The sequence below is a fragment of the Natator depressus genome, chromosome 2, assembly GCF_965152275.1.
Source record: "Natator depressus isolate rNatDep1 chromosome 2, rNatDep2.hap1, whole genome shotgun sequence".
Classification (NCBI taxonomy): Eukaryota; Metazoa; Chordata; order Testudines; family Cheloniidae; genus Natator; species Natator depressus.
Genome location: NC_134235.1, coordinates 59471110 through 59487160, shown reverse-complemented (window position 1 = coordinate 59487160; position 16051 = coordinate 59471110). Strand labels below are relative to the sequence as shown.

At 38.8% G+C, this 16051-nt stretch overlaps 1 protein-coding gene across 2 annotated transcripts in view; it reads right to left on the bottom strand.

Moving 5' to 3' along the window:
* Positions 1–16051, bottom strand: part of ARFGEF1 (ARF guanine nucleotide exchange factor 1) — a 183734-nt gene that overhangs the window by 15794 nt on the left and 151889 nt on the right. For both annotated transcript variants that reach the window (XM_074944269.1, XM_074944270.1), the window contains exons 26-33: positions 14367–14518; positions 14024–14196; positions 12764–12924; positions 11543–11673; positions 8963–9092; positions 6973–7108; positions 6748–6886; positions 1211–1283 (exon numbers count right to left, since the gene is read on the bottom strand). In XM_074944269.1, the coding sequence (XP_074800370.1) occupies positions 1211–1283; positions 6748–6886; positions 6973–7108; positions 8963–9092; positions 11543–11673; positions 12764–12924; positions 14024–14196; positions 14367–14518 (1095 nt within the window). The remainder of the gene's footprint in view (positions 1–1210; positions 1284–6747; positions 6887–6972; positions 7109–8962; positions 9093–11542; positions 11674–12763; positions 12925–14023; positions 14197–14366; positions 14519–16051) is intronic.

Genomic DNA, 16051 nt, shown 5'->3' with positions numbered 1-16051 from the left:
ACTACCATTTTATATAGAAAGCACTTCATGCACATCAGCCAGTCAGAATGTGGCAAGTACACCTAACAACACTGAATGAGCGTATTGGCTAGAGGGCTAATACTACCAGAAATGAAACAGTTCACATTTGTGTTTTGCCATAATTAGACCCCATGAAGAGAAATGGAGGAAGTTCACATCTTAGTGTTACTGTTCTGGGCCTTGATCCTGCAATGGCATCCAGATAGATGGACCTTTTCACCCATGCAGAGACTAAGGCCACGTCTACACTACCCGCCGGATTGGCGGGTAGTGATCGATCTATCGGGGATTCGATTTATCGCGTCTAGCGATAGCTCTGCTGTCGACTCCGGAACTCCACCAGGGCGAGAGGCGGAAGCGGAGTTGATGGGGAGCAGCGGCCGTCGATCCCGCGCTGTGAGAACATGAAGTAAGTGATTCTAAGTCAATCTAAGATACGTCGACTTCAGCTACGTTATTCTCGTAGCTGAAGTTGCGTATCTTAGATCAATCCCCCCTGCCCCCAGTGTAGACCAGGCCTTAGGCCCCCTATGTCCTATGAAGATTTACCCAAGGGCTTAATTTAAAAAGCATGAGCTGTTCCATTGAAATCAATGGGACTCAGGCCCTTAGTCACTTAAGGATTCAAATCCAAAGAAACAACAGCATATCAGTTTACACCATCAAGGCTTTGAGACTAGATGGGTTACAAACTTTATTTATTTTTAAATGAAAGTTTATATTCTTATTAGGAAACAAAATATGTGAGAAACCCCCCCCCCCCAAAATCACTGAAGTGCAATGATTTTCTGTGATTATACACTATAGATTTTACTGTGCTAGCCTAGCTAGAAAGATAAATGTACTCTTAATTAAATCTAATCAAAACAATGTTATCGTCCAAGGAGCCTTACCACCACTATATATGGGGGTATCAGAAATGTGCACATGTACAGGAATATAGCTTACCTACTTCTGCACAACACAATGTATAAGCACTGCATAAACAGACTGAAAAAACACTATTTCTTGGCAGCTGAATGCTGTTTTTAAAGTAAATTATCTAGAAAAGCATTTCCAACCAAACCACATCAAAATTTGGGTCTAAACTAAGCACATTTTACTTTGTTCCATACAACAATGTATATTCAAGGCAAACCCGTGAGAGCTTTAAAAAAAATATTTAAAAAACTCATTTTGCAAAACATACCAGCTGTTTCTCTCTCACAGCAGATGGAGATACAGGGCCAGTCTCTCCACCTGTCGGTCGCCAAGTCAACAGCCTTGAAAACACAAAGAGCACACACTCAGCAGTTTTGAAACACAAATCACACAGTTAGACACTTACATACAAGATACACATTCATATGCAATGGCTGCCCTGTGTCTAGCATTGTTAGAAATGAAATTGATAAAAGGCACGAAAAATGGAGGCAAAAATATACTCTGTAAATAGATACTTCCAGAAATCTATAATTTAAATAGTGTTTTTGAAATATAATTTGTTTCAGTTATAAGCAAGAAATAAAATTAAAAATGTTTACTTCACACTTTTCCAGCTATAACTACTTTAGTTCTTAGCTTTTTAAAAAAAAACCTCTGGTGTTATTTGTAAACTTTATAACTGATACATAGCAGAAGCGACAGAAATAGTAATACTTTGTACTTCCTTAACTTCCACCTTAAGACGTCAAATCACTTTGCAAACACGAAAGAATAAAGCCTGAACATCCTTGTGAGTTATTTGTATTACAGCAGTGCCTGGATTTCCTAACTGAGATCAGGGCCCCCATTGTGCCAGGTGTTGTACATGCACATTGTAAGGTCTTTAGAGAGCATTACTACCAAAACAGACAAGACAGATAAAGGGTGGGAGAAGGGGACACTAACATTTCTTATTTAATAGAATGGGAACTGAGGTACAGAGAGATTAAATGACTTGATAAGACAAGAATGGACAAGAAGTCTACAGAAGAGCTTGGAATTGAACCCAGATCTCAGAAGTCCCAGTCACAAAAGGCATCAGGCAATACAAAACAGGCAGAAAGTTGTCACAAAGAGGTAGCTTGGATCTCCTCTGGAATAGAGGTGGCTATAGCCAACGTAGTTGGTGTTATGCTACCTAGTCACCACCACTACCTGTGAGAGGAGGTAGGAAAGAGTGGGCCCAGAGCATGCTGCACTCTAATAATTTTCACTGGCATAATGGCCTTAGGGAGCTATTAAATGCCTGCAGAAGTCAGACTGTTCTAATTTTTGCCAGGAGCCAGTTCCCAGCTCCTGGCCAGTTCCAGGATAAGAGGAGGGTCAATTTGCCTCTATCAATCTCAGCTATGCCAGACCCTGCTCTGGCACACCTGAGGGTATGGCTTCAGCTAAAATAAAATTATAAATTGTACAGATTGTATTATTTCTTCTGTTTTGTAACAAAGATGACTTCTATCCAGGGCTCCATAATCGGATGCCTGTGACATACTCAAAAGTGTGTGCACATGCATGGTGGGGCTCACTGCAGGATTTTTCTACTGTCACCATATTGCATAAATACAGGAGCAAAGGTAGGCAATGATTTCTGCAAAAGCAATTGAGATATTGAAGAATTAATAACCCAATGACTTTGCAAGCATGCCAGGACACCAATTTTACCTGGCTACCCACATGATTCTTCACAAAAGTGATAAGTAATTCTTTTAGTTATCTCAGCAAAGAGTTTCTCAAAGAAAGGCAAGTAGTATTTCAGGATTGTTTAAATCACTTTTGAAAACAAAGACTCCATCTACACTTGGAGCTAGGGGTGGGATTCCCATTTGAGTAGACAGTCTCTCACTAGCTTTCATTGAGTTAGCATACTAAAAAGAGTAATGTAATGTAGTCACAGTAGCGTTGGCAACAGCAAGTGGCAACATCCATGTCCACAGAGTCTGGGCGAGCTTGTGCACAGATTTGCACGCAGTGGCACAGGCTGGCCACTGCCCATGTTACAGTGGCTACACTACTATTTTTAGCATAGTCGCTTGATGAGAGCTAGCGAGAGTATGTCTAGCCTAGCTGGGACTATCACGCCCAGGTCCAAATACAGACATAGACAAAGAGAGCCTGTCAAGCAATGACAGATTCCAGTACCATGTATGAAGACTATCCTATTAAATAACGTCTGAGGCAATCACAATGTTTCTCACACTGAGAGGGATATAAAATACAATACATAAAAATAGGTTTACTGAGTTGCCAATATTAAAAATAGTGTGAGGTAAAGTGCTGGCTGATTCAAAGCTTACTAACAGGATACAGTGTCTTAGGGTACACGTCCAGCGAATCCAAGGCACAACTGCAGCTTGGGTAGGCATACCCTCATTAGCTCTAATCCAGCCAACGTGGCTAAAACGAGTAGTGAAGTTACAGCAGCACAGCTTTAGTGCCAACTAGCAACATGACTACGTACCCAGAGGGCCTGGGTGGGCTTCTTCACTGCTAGTTTTAGCTGAGCTAGCAAGATTAAAGGTACCTACCTGAGTTGCAATCACACCTTCACCTGCATTTTAGTCAGACCCTTATTTTTAAGCCATTGGGTCAAACGCAGTCAGTTCATATGGTGGAAGGCACCTAGAGTTAATACTGAAGTCATTACACCTGGAATAAATGCTAAATATTCAACCACTTCCACGCTATTAGTAATAAAGCCCTTGCCCTTGATGCAACACTATATACCTCTGTGATCTTTGCTTCTGCCTGCACTTCAACAAACAGTGTCGGAACAAGGAGAAAGGAAGAAAGAGTATGTGAAGTTACTCAGAGCAGGGAGGGGTTGTTTTCCTCATCCCCAAGCACTGGAGCAGCATTCAGAACAAGCTGTGTTGTCAGGGCTGCACTGTAGAATAGAAAGAGGAGAGAGCTGAGGCTCTTCGTAGGGCTGAGAGAGCAGGAAAAGCCCCAGCCCAAAGAGGAGAGAGACAAAAAGACAGGACAGAAAAATATGAACTCAATGAAGAGGAGACTCTGCAGAGGAACTGCACTGCAGGCCACAAGAGAGCTAGAGCAAAAAGGCCCAGCTCCCATTGGAAGAGGAAGGAAGCCACATGAACGGAGGGAGAAAAATAAGGTAGCTTAAGGGCACAGAAACAGCAGAAAAACAGGATTAAAACAAGGAGTTTGCAAAGAAAAGTTCATTTTTGAGGTAAATGGAGTCAGTATTTCCACTAACCCTTCTAGAAAGTCTTAATTTTGCTGAGATGACATGGCTAAAATGAACAGGTCATTTTGAGCAGTTTCATGTTGCATCAGGGTTGTCAGTAACCGTGATGAGTACCAAGTAAATGTCCTCATATGCCATGGAAGATGAGGCAGACAACATACTGATCAGAAGACTGTATGTAAAAACACTGATAAAACAGAGGATGTTTCACTGGGAAGGCTGCGCATCTCCCACAGAATATAAATGGCATCGAGGGATGCTTGTGATAATGCAAAAATTTCAACCTAAAAAGCTCAAGAAGAAACACAAATTGAAAACCTGAGGAAACTCTGAGAGAAGACAGACAGGAAAAAGAGAACGGAAACATATGGAAAATGTGGTAGAACATCACAACATTCGTGCAAAGTGTGTCCAGCCTGAGAAGCAAAATACCATAAATGTCAGCAAAAGGGAAACTGTGAAGCATTAAGCAGGTCTTAAAAGCAGATGCTGAGTAGACAATGCAAAAGAACCAGTGTAAGAGGTCCACAACGGAAATTGTTACGGAGCTGCCAATGTCCAACTGTATGAATGCACCGAACGTGAAGGAGCTTAATACTTTGGTGAAAATGAAGACTTAACACATTCTGCTAGCACAAGTTCATATTTAAACCGTACACGGTAGCTGGCACAATGGATTAGTGTGTTTGGCTTTTCACATCTGGAGACATGGGTTCAAATGTCACTCTTGGTCACAACAAAAGAAACATTGGTGGTTTCATTCCAGCCTTCAGTAAGCAGTTATCCACATCACTTCACCACCACACATAATCTGATGCTTTGATAGGGTGTGAAAATTATTATTGGTTTAGCTCAAAGAATTGTATTATTAAATTAAAACCTGACACATCTGGGAACTGGCTATTGGGTGTTGTATTGAAGAGGTTTCTAGCTACTAAAGACAGGGCAGGGTGAGATATTTGTGAGGAGAAAGTCCCTCACTGCAATTCCCTCTGCACTTCAGCCTGAATGCCTCATGCATCCCAGCTCCCTCACTGTCAATTCCTGATCCCTCCACTGGGCCAGGTAACATCAGGAAGTCAAACCTGGGAAAGGAGAAAATGCTATGAAGCCAGCAGTCATGTGCAGGCCCAGCAGTGCTGTGACATGAGTCAGGACAGAGACAGAGAGACTTCAGAATGGGTAGAGTGTTCCACGCTCTGGCTTCGTCTGGTGGCGGTGTGTAATGTATGTTTAGCTATGTGCCGCAGTGGAAAGCTCACGAGATCCACATTGTGGTGTGTAGCTACAAGTGTCAGGGAAAGGCTCCGGAAGCAGAGAGGCTGTGGGGAAAGGGTTCAGCATCTTGTCACAGCCAAGACCTTTTCTCGTGGTGAGGAAGGGCTCCAGCAGAAGGGAGCTGGCAGAGCCTTTCCCCACTGTTGGCGTCTTTCACTAAGGTAGGGAAGGCTCCAGCAGTGGGATACTACACTGCTAAAAGGTGGAGGCATGGCTTGAGAAAGTAGGGAGTCGCACAGGGCATATACTCAAGTACACTCCCACACCCTTCAGGCATTTCTTTACTTTAGTCGCCTAAACTGTACCTCATCATCTACACTACTATTTATACCTCCACTGTGGGGTTAAACAGATATGGACACTACACATTGTCAAAAAAAGCCTACAATACAGACACACCTTCTGTGAGGGAGCTGGGGGGGGGGGGGGTGGGATTTTAGTCTCAGACAACAGTGATTTTTTATTTTTTCACACCCCCATAAGCATGCATGGCGTATTGTAGCTGAAGTGGCAAGATCCTTCCCCAAGGCACTTACAGGCAGCCAGGAAAGACAATTAAATGTATGAGGGTTGTTAAAGGCCACAAAAGTGAATGACCATGAGATTAATGTGTCACACTAAGAACATTTTGTTAATTCAGTTTAACCCTTCCCCGCCCCCCCCCCCTTTTTTTTTTTTGCTTTTTAAGTAAGCAGATTAAAATTGGGCAAGTGTGAATATGATGAACCAACTATATGGCTTCCCTGACAAAGTAAGAAGCTTACTCTAATACACTTCACTTATATTTTATGGTAAAAGTCCTGTTAGATTATTTCATGCATATTTAAAAAATTGAAAGGCCTACTGTCCAATAAATAAGAGAGTTAGAGAAGAAGCGAATAAAACCAGGAGATACAATTCTTCCTCAGTGAAGCTGTAATTTTAAAAATTTGATTAGACCTCAATAATTCCTGTTAAAAAACCTCCTATGTTGTATTTCAAGGTTTTTTTTTTTTTTTTTAAAAACACAGTTGATTAAAATTTACAATATACAGAAAAAGTACACTGAATACCCTTGTTATTCTGAATCAATTTGCTGTTCTAAAAGATCAATTATTTTTAGTCTTCTGTTGACAAACAAGCAAAAAAAATATAAAAACATTAAATATAATATCACAACTTTTTGGTCACCCATGTAAAATGAAACTGATTTCAAACCATGGAGCCCTTATCCAAATTATCTTCTAAAAAAAATAGCTAATACAAATTTTACAATAAAAAAAAAGGAATTTTCTTACGCATGGGGGATTGTGGTTTTGAAGATATCCAGCATGCAGTTGCATGTTTTATCCCAGATTTCTAGGGTAAACTTTTCACCATTTAGAATGACCACATTCTCCAAACAGTTGGTACCAGATCGTGCTAGCTGTTCATTGTCTGGAATGGAAAATAGTGCATTTGTTTGTTTGTACCCAACAGTGTAAAATGTTAGCATTGTCTAATACAACTTGGTACAGTCTTACCTTGCTGCACACACCAGTACAGCTGTGCAAATATATCATCCAAAAGGACATCACTAAGTACTTCTAAATACTGGGTGAATACATCACATATTGCATAAAGTGCATGATTGCAAGTAGTTGTCATCCATTCAGCTTTCTAGGAGAAAAAATAATAGCAAGGTGTGTGCTACTATAAAATTTCTAATGTATCTTACTAAGAATGCACAAAATTCTTATTTTAACTTGTAGGCAATTCCTGTTCATCTGTGGTGGAGCTATTGGGTACTTGTTCCATCTGCACCTCTCTCCTAATTTCTATTTTTAATCCCTACTCCTATCCCTAAACTAAATTGCAACTACCATCCACAACGACATGTAGTGCTGCATGAATTTGGCTGATAGGGTGATCTAAAATCAGTCTCTCCACTTTTACCCTGCTTACTGTGAGGTTAAGAGCATCAATTACTAACCCATTGATAGCATTAAAAAGCATAAAGAAAGAGAGCATGAAAATCTGATCCCAAGGAGAAATTAAGTAATGTAAATGTGAAGAGTACCTGATATAAGAAATGTAGCATACAGTAACCCCTTTCTTTTTACTACTATTTGAGAGCAATGTAAAGACTATGTAAATCATTAATGAATGCTAATATAAATTAAGTCTCACCTCACAATTAGCTCACTTTTCTGTAGCTTAATATTTGACAAAAGAAAAAAGGAAATCTGGCCTTTCACAAACCAACTGTACGTATTTTCCAAAAATAGTTGATATCTTGACCATATTTATAAGCTATTATATCTGCCACCTTAGGATAAAAAAGTATATGGCACAGCTAAAATGTATGAAATAAGCAACCGCTAAATTACCAGAACCTAGATGATCTTTCTTTAATGCTTTTAAAAGCAAGTGGCACCCCCCACAACCTCTGAGGTGTGGGGGAGGGGTATTGTCTGGGCCTTCAGGGAGAAGTGGACTCTGTGGTTTCTTTCAGGATCTTTCCATTTTATCCTGCTCATGGGAGCTTAGCTTTCTCATGGATTAGGAATGTGAGATTACTGCTGGGGACAGCATCCTAGCTGACTGGCTGCTTTGAGGATTGCAGTGGAAGCCCATTGGTTCCCATGTACCAAAGGCGAGGGCACCCCAACACCAGCACAGCAGCTCCCACACCTGGGGTTTGAGGAGGACATGTTGTTTTGAAATTGCTGTGGATGTTGCACTAGTTGCCTTTTTAAACTGGGAAAGAAATTTTATTCTCACTGCCAGAGTGGCCAGCATAGGAAGGGTTTTTTGCCTTCCCTACAACAGCTCAGGGACCTAGTGGGTAGGTTAGAAGTTGCAGTTTGGCAGGTGTCCAGTGCAGATACTCATTCGATAGGGAGTCTGATTCCTTAATAACAGGAATAGGGAGCTAGGGAAAGGTTTCCCCTAATGAAACGGGGAATGGGATAGGAGCGCCTGAAGTCTGGTACGGAGAGGTGTCAACCTCTTTTTCCCCAGCCCCTTATAAACTTCATATGCATGCCGTGCAGTGAGATCCCAGAAATGGGCTGGAAACATGTGACAGGTACCCTTCACCAGGTGAGCAGATTATGAAAGGAAGGATGACTTGCACAGAAGGAGTTACTGCTGGATAGTTCCCAGATGACATCAGTTAATAAATCTGCAGCCTAGTTCAACCATATCCCCTGTCTTATCTTTCTTCCTACAATTATCAATTCCTAAACCATTCTTCCAACATGCAAAATAAGGAACTATTATAACCTAGTACATGGAATTATCATCCCTCACTATACAGATGGGGTTTACAATACAAATAAGAAGAGAGATTCTGAGTATGTTCAACAGAACAGTAATACAATTAATTAAGGTAGTTCTAGCAACAAGTGAAACATTCTGATTCACAAGACATGTGGGTGTGGCTTTATGGGTGAGGAACATTTCTTTTTCCTAGCTGTGAATCGTTTGAAAATCTCTCCCCTCAACCCCTGCGCCTCCCCTCTTTTTTACCTCTGTCTGCTGTTCTGGCAGTTTCATGTTGTCAAATATCCTGAAGACAATCCTAAACAAATCCTGCCACCAGTGTTTTTCATAAGTAAGGCCATATGTTTTCATTATTTCAAACATTACTGTTAAGCCCCTGCAATTAAAAAAAAACACACAAATATGAGGAATCATAGAAAGAAACACTATATGCCACAGATGTCACACTGCTACACTAATAATAATATTCAAATCCTGCATGAAACACATTCCATGCATTGTTTATATTTTAAAACATGCTATAATTGTATTGTTCTCATACAGAATACTAAAAATGAGTGGTAAAGTCAATTAGTTTAAAAAATATATTTTTAGAAATTGAAGTGGAAAACAAAGCAAGCATTCGTGAGCACTTCAAACTGAACAGGATTTTTAAGTTTAATTTCAAGAGATAGAAAACTGAGGGCACAAATTTCACCTATAAACTCTTTATAATTTTCTTTAACTTGTCGGAATTTACAGTAAAATATTATGAATGGAGGTACCCATAAGGTAAATCAGTGTATAATTTGTTTTAAAAAGTGAGCTTTCCCAAATGCTACCTGAAGCCAGGAAATAGTCAAAGTGATTTGTAAACGGAAAAAAATGGGGTTGTGCCCTTTTTGATTCTCTGTGAGGAACAGACAAGAGTTTTTAAAAGATTCTGCTTATTTTTTTAACTGAGAAATTCAGGTCTCATCTTTTTTTTTTTTTCCCCCCAGGAAGACTAAGGATGCCTAGAGAACTGGGAATATTGTGACATGAGACACCATGCATATGAAATCTAATTGAGAGAGGAAGTTATTTTTATTAAGATTTTTAAAAACTTTTCTAGTTACACATTTAATGTAAAAATATTCCAGAAACAGTTAAGAAGAAAGTATCTAGTAAAGATTCACCACCTCTCAGCCTTTTAATTAAGGGCTGGGAATATTTCCAGTCAAAATCTTTGACCTCCAACAAGTCATACAGCACAAACAAGGAAAAGAAGCTTTCACTTTTCTGATACTTTAAAATGTAAAAACAAGCAAACTTTATTTTAATACCAGGTATTTATACATTAGAAAGAAGCAATACAGAGCATAAAGTTCCATCTTCCTGTTCAAGTAATCTTTTAGCTGCTGTAGCTCACGAAAAGTTATGCTCAAATAAATTTGTTAGTCTCTAAGGTGCCACAAGTACTCCTTTTCTTTTTGCGAATACAGACTAACACGGCTGCTACTCTGAAAACAGCTCATTTACAAACGCTCTTCCTTTCATCTATTTACATTCTGAACATTAAAATTAAGTACCCAATAATGAGCCCTTCAAGTAAACATACAAGCATCTCTTTCAACATTTCTTGATTTTTAGGGCTGTGCCTAAATTTAGCTTTACAGTTTTCTTTCCCAGTATTTATCACAGGTATATAGAATTATAAATGTCAAATATATTTTTATAAGTTATTTGTTACATTTACTGGGATTCTAAACATACTTTTTGTTACTTTTGAATCTGAGTGATTTCCTGTTAGTGACAGTGGAGAATTAACCTCAAAAATCTAAAATATAATTTACTTTTCTCTCATTATTTGACATACTGCAAACACACTTCCTTCATGAAAAAGGAAATCCAAACATTTCATATATATCATTAAAAATGTCAATAAATATAAAAAACACATTACAAGGGCAGAATAGCATTCAATGAAAAACAACTAGATTTGTGTGGGAAAGTACTGTATAACTTTTCTCCCTTTCAATCTCTTTCTGCAATCAATTATCAATTTGCAGACTCCACTACAGTATCTGCCCTGGCTTGAAAACTGTTGGCAAATACTCAAAGAAAATGTGCAAATTCAAGTATTCAACAGAAACCAGAAAAGATTCCTATAGGACTATATCATAATTTTCTATTAATATTAAATCTGGTTATTACACTATTTGTTCACATTTGTTTAACAACAACAAAATAATGGGTAGAACTGCCAGGGGGAAAAACATATTCGGAAGACATACTAACCTAACTAATTTCCTATTTTAACAAGAGTTTGGGGCATACTGATTGTTTACACAGTTGACCTACTGTGTCAAAATTAAAATGGAATGATTCTGATTAATTTACAACCTCTAACATATGGAGGTAAAGTTACTGTTTTACTTTTACTAACAGGCACTAAAAACAGCACTGGGTTTGACTATCACAGACTTTAAGAGAGAAACAGACATACAATAGAAGCCCATATCATAATGTCAAGTATTTCACCTATTGTATGATAATTCTAAAAGCATGTATCCATGTTCAATTGGACCTTCATCAGCTTAAGTAACAAAGCTAACTTAAGTAAAAAGTTTCTTCGGAAAAAAAAAATTTAATTAATGTTTCAGCATCTGTTTAAAATGTATTTATAGCACTTGCCTATCCTTCCAAAGTGATAGCAATTAAATCAAATATGTAAGTTACTGATTTTAGTCAGATCAGTTATGTTTGCCAACAGAAAATTACCTCCATCTGCTTTAAAAAAATTTAAAGGCTCAAACAAGAAAAACAAACCACTTGAAAATTTAAATTACAAATACTGATTGTTACCTGGTTCTTACATCTAATTTGCATCTATTGATGATACAGGATAACTCAAAGAGAATTGGGAACCATCCTCTCACCCACACCCTGTCTTCAGGAGCTACATTCATATCATCACTTGTGTATTCCTTGAAAGCCTTGAGAAGCAAACACAGGATTAAGGTAGCAGAAGCATCGTATTATTTACAAGTTCTACCTTCCATCAAAATAGTAAGTTTATAAGTACTAGGATAATATTACAGTAAATGTATTCAATAAAGCACAATTTAAGCACTGTTATGGATATTATATTAGAAAAATTATATTCAGTATTTTACAATCTGGTATTAAGGTTTATAAATGATACCACTAAAATATGATAATCAAATTTACTTTAGGAGCTATACTATGGTCAAGGTAAACTAAATTTTTTTTAAAATTATCCTTATAAAAGCATGAAAAACAGATTTTGCAAGAAACAACTGGATGATCTACTCAGCCACCATTTTAAACTTTTAATTTAACCTCTCAGTCTTCTATTCTGTCCTATAGAGACATCCTTAAGGATAAGAATCTACACCATAATAATAATTTTTTTTTTTTTATTGACACCTATACCTATGCTACTATAGCAGGGGTCGGCAACCTTCAGCACGCAGTCCATCAGGGTAATCCACTGGCGGGCTGCAAGACATTTTGTTTATGATGACAGTCTGCAGCCACGGCCTCCCATAGCTTCCAGTAGCCACAGTTCACTGTTCCCAGCCGATGGGAGCTGCAAGAAATGGCGACAAGCACATCCCTGTGGCCCGCTGCTTCCTGAAGCTCCCATTGGCTGGGAACAGTGAACCGTGGCTACTGGGAGCTGTGGGGGGGCCATGCCTGTGGACGGTCAATGTCAGCCTGCCAGCGGATTACCCGGATGGGCTGTGTGCCAAAGGTTGCTGACCCCTGCACTGTATGTTAGCAAAAGGTGCTCCCTGCATAGGAACAGATACTGAAAGGTTCCAACCTTCAACAGCTCTCATTGAAGATCCGAAGAAAGTTAACCAACACAAAGTGCAACCTGTTCAAAGCCTACATCAAGATATTTATAAAAAAAAACATACAGCCCATGCCCTCTCCTGAACTTTAAAGTCCCTCGTAGAATTTAAAGCCAAACTTGTAAAGCTGGTACAACTGCACATTTTTATGTTATGAAAGTATTATTAATTTAAACACTTTTGATTTAACAAGTATGGTTTATACCTGAGGTCTGTCTGATACATATTTTGCGCAATGGCGAATGAGGCGGATTGCTTCCATGCTTGTGTCTGGAAAAGCTGCATTGCATGCAAATTCAGACAAACATTTTACTGCATCCTGGAAAGAATCTATGGTGGCTGGGAAGTGTTTTTCAAATACAATTGCTGGAAAAAATACGTATATAAAAATTAACATATGGGTCCTTCAAACAAAACGTCAATTGTTCCTAAAATAATTTTTAAGAGGCCAAGATGCGAATCTAGCATAGTACAAAAGTGAGAGAAATGGCTGAACAGATGTGTGTCACTGCTTGATTCTGTTAAATGTGTAATTATTACAAAAAACAAAAATATTCCATTAAGAATTCATACAGAGGGCACTGTATTTTTATAAAATATTTTAATTTCACACCCATTCACGGATGTAGTCTTATAAAGCAATGAAAGCGCACAATTAAATTAGTTAAGAAATTACGAATATGGCACGAGGCTTGATATTTAGCACTATCTATATTTAAACACATTTTTACTAAGAGCTGAACAGCATCCCCCAGGACAGGCTACAGCATCAGAGATCAGTTGTAGGCCTTTCCCCGACCCCATATTTGTGGTTCAATTGTATTGGCGTTACATATTCACACGAGTTGTGAAACACAGAGCTTTGAGAACCTTCTTGAAAGCACAGCTTGTTGCAACTGCAGAAGTGATCCCTTTTGGCATTGAAAGCTTTGAGCCAAGACAATAAAAGATCATACAGTCCCAACTGCCTCACTTCCTTCTTTTAAAACAGAGCTCTCGGCAAGAACTCAGAGAACAAAGGGAAGGTGTGCAGGTAATGTGATTCTGCAACATACTCGAAAATTATAAATTCACAATCAAAAATGAAAAAGTATAACTTGTTTAAAAATTCATTGTCTCTCAATAGTTAACTTTTCAGGCCAGAAATAAATGTTTACAGCTCTATTATAAAAAACTTGTGTGTGGAGTACAAAGACAAATGACAAACATTACTTTATTACTTTTTGAAGTATATTCTCAGTGAACTACACATTTAAAAAAAAATAGTAAAAGCAGAGAAACATTGATTTAACATGTATTAAGTGAGTTCTGCTAACGATAAAATAAATAAATAAATAAATAATAATAAATAATAGATAAAAAATAATAGATTATAAAATTAGAGCAAACTGAAAAGAACAATGAGCTGTTCATTTGCTTCCACATACCCCATAGTGATATCTGTAAATTATGCATCAATACTTACTGACAATGTGCCCTGTAGTTTGAAATGCAAGTTCCACTATACTTTCATCCTGATCTGATGCAGCCAAATGAAACACTGAAAATATATTCTTCCAACCTGAGCGAATGTTGGCAGCTTGAGAGTTTACCATCTGTGCTATGCACCGTACAACCATGTCTCGAATGGTAGGAGACCTAAATTATAAACAAAATGTTAATAAATAGTAACTGAAGCTACTGTACTGATTAAAAAACAGGACTTTTCTAAGGACCAATTTCATTTTACAGAAGCAATTCAAACAAAATATCTGATTCCAAAAGCTGGTTGTTATGTTCCCAAGTGATTCAGTTAACTGCATAATTACCTGTTTCTCTTCATTATGTGTTCAAACGGCCTTAAGAAATCCTTCTGGAATCGAAAATTAGCAAGTTCTCCTTTTTCTAAGAATTTCATTGATAACTGCCTTAAGGAATCTACTGCAAAAATAGCTACATCTTCATTCGGATTGCAGCCAACCTAATAGTGTAGAAGTAGAAACACATGTTGGCATTAAAACTATATTTTAAGAAATGAGTCTGAATTGTCTTTACATTTGAAGGTGGAAACGGAAGAGTAGAAATCACAAAATTTAGAAGTGAAACTTAAGATACAAAGTTAAAAATACAGTATTCATTTAATCAATTCCTACCAGCAGCATGGCTCAGTACTTTACCAAATAAGTTTCTCACTTCCTAACCTATCCAACTTGTATTTTGAAGAACACATCCCAACTTTTAGAGCTACTTCACCAGTCAAAATGATATTAAAAAACAAAGACAAATAAGACATTTAATTTAGAACAACAGATTAACTCAACACTGCAAACATCCAAAGCTGAGTTAAGAAACACAAAACACTTTTTACAACACCCAATGATGGCATATTACCACTTACTGCAGCCATTTTTAGAGCTATACCATGATTAGGGCCCTACCAAAGTCACTGTCCATTTTGGTCAATTTCACGGTCACAGGATTTTAAAAATTGTAAATTTCATGATTTCAGCTATTTAAATCCGAAATTTCAATGTGTTGTAATTGTGGGGGTCCTGACCCAAAAAGGACTTGTGAGGGGATTGCAAGGTTATTATAGGGGGGAGTCGCAAGGATATTGTAAGGGGGGTTGCAGTACTGCTACCCTTACTTCTGTGCTGCTGCTGGCGGCGGCGCTGCCTTCAGAGTGGGCAGCTGGAAAGCGGTAGCTGCTGGCTAGGAGCCCAGTTCTGAAGGCAGAGCCGCCGCCAGCAGCAGCGCAAAAGTAAGCATGGCATGGTATGGTATTGCCACCCTTACTTCTAGGCTGCTGCATGCAGAGCTGGGTTTTTAGTCAGCAGCCACCACTCTCCAGCTGCTCAGCTCTGAAGGCAGCAGCGCAGAAGTAAGGGTGGCAATACCATGCCATGCCATGCCATCCTTCTGCACTGCTGCAGACGGTGGCTCTGTCTTCAGAGCTGGTATGGTATGGTTTTGCCACCCGTACTTCTGTGCTGCTGCTGGCGGGGCGCTGCCTTCAGAGCTGGGTGCCCGGCCAACAGCGGCCACTGTCCGGCCGCCCAGCTCTGAAGGCAGCGCAGAAGTAAGGGTGGCAATACCATGACCCCCATAAAAATAACCCTGTGACCCCCCGTACTCCCTTTTGGGTCAGGACCTCCAATTTGAGAAACGCTGGACTCCCCCATGAAATCTATATAGTAGAGGATAAAAGCACACACAAGACCAGATTTCACAGTCTGTGATGCATTTTTCATGGCCGTGAATTTGGTAGGGCCCTAACCATGATTAACAAGTTGGCCAATTTATACCACTGCCTTTGCCTTTAGTACAGAATATATCAGCCTTGTGAACAGAGAATAACCAGCCAGTTCAAATATGGGTCTAACAGAGCAATATAGATGGTTTTAGCCCTTCTATCATAGATTTTGTATTCTTTTTCCTTTTCTTCTTTAGTGCTCTATTTATACTAAAGGATTACATTAAAGAATAAACATTAAAAGGATAGTCTGAACTGAAT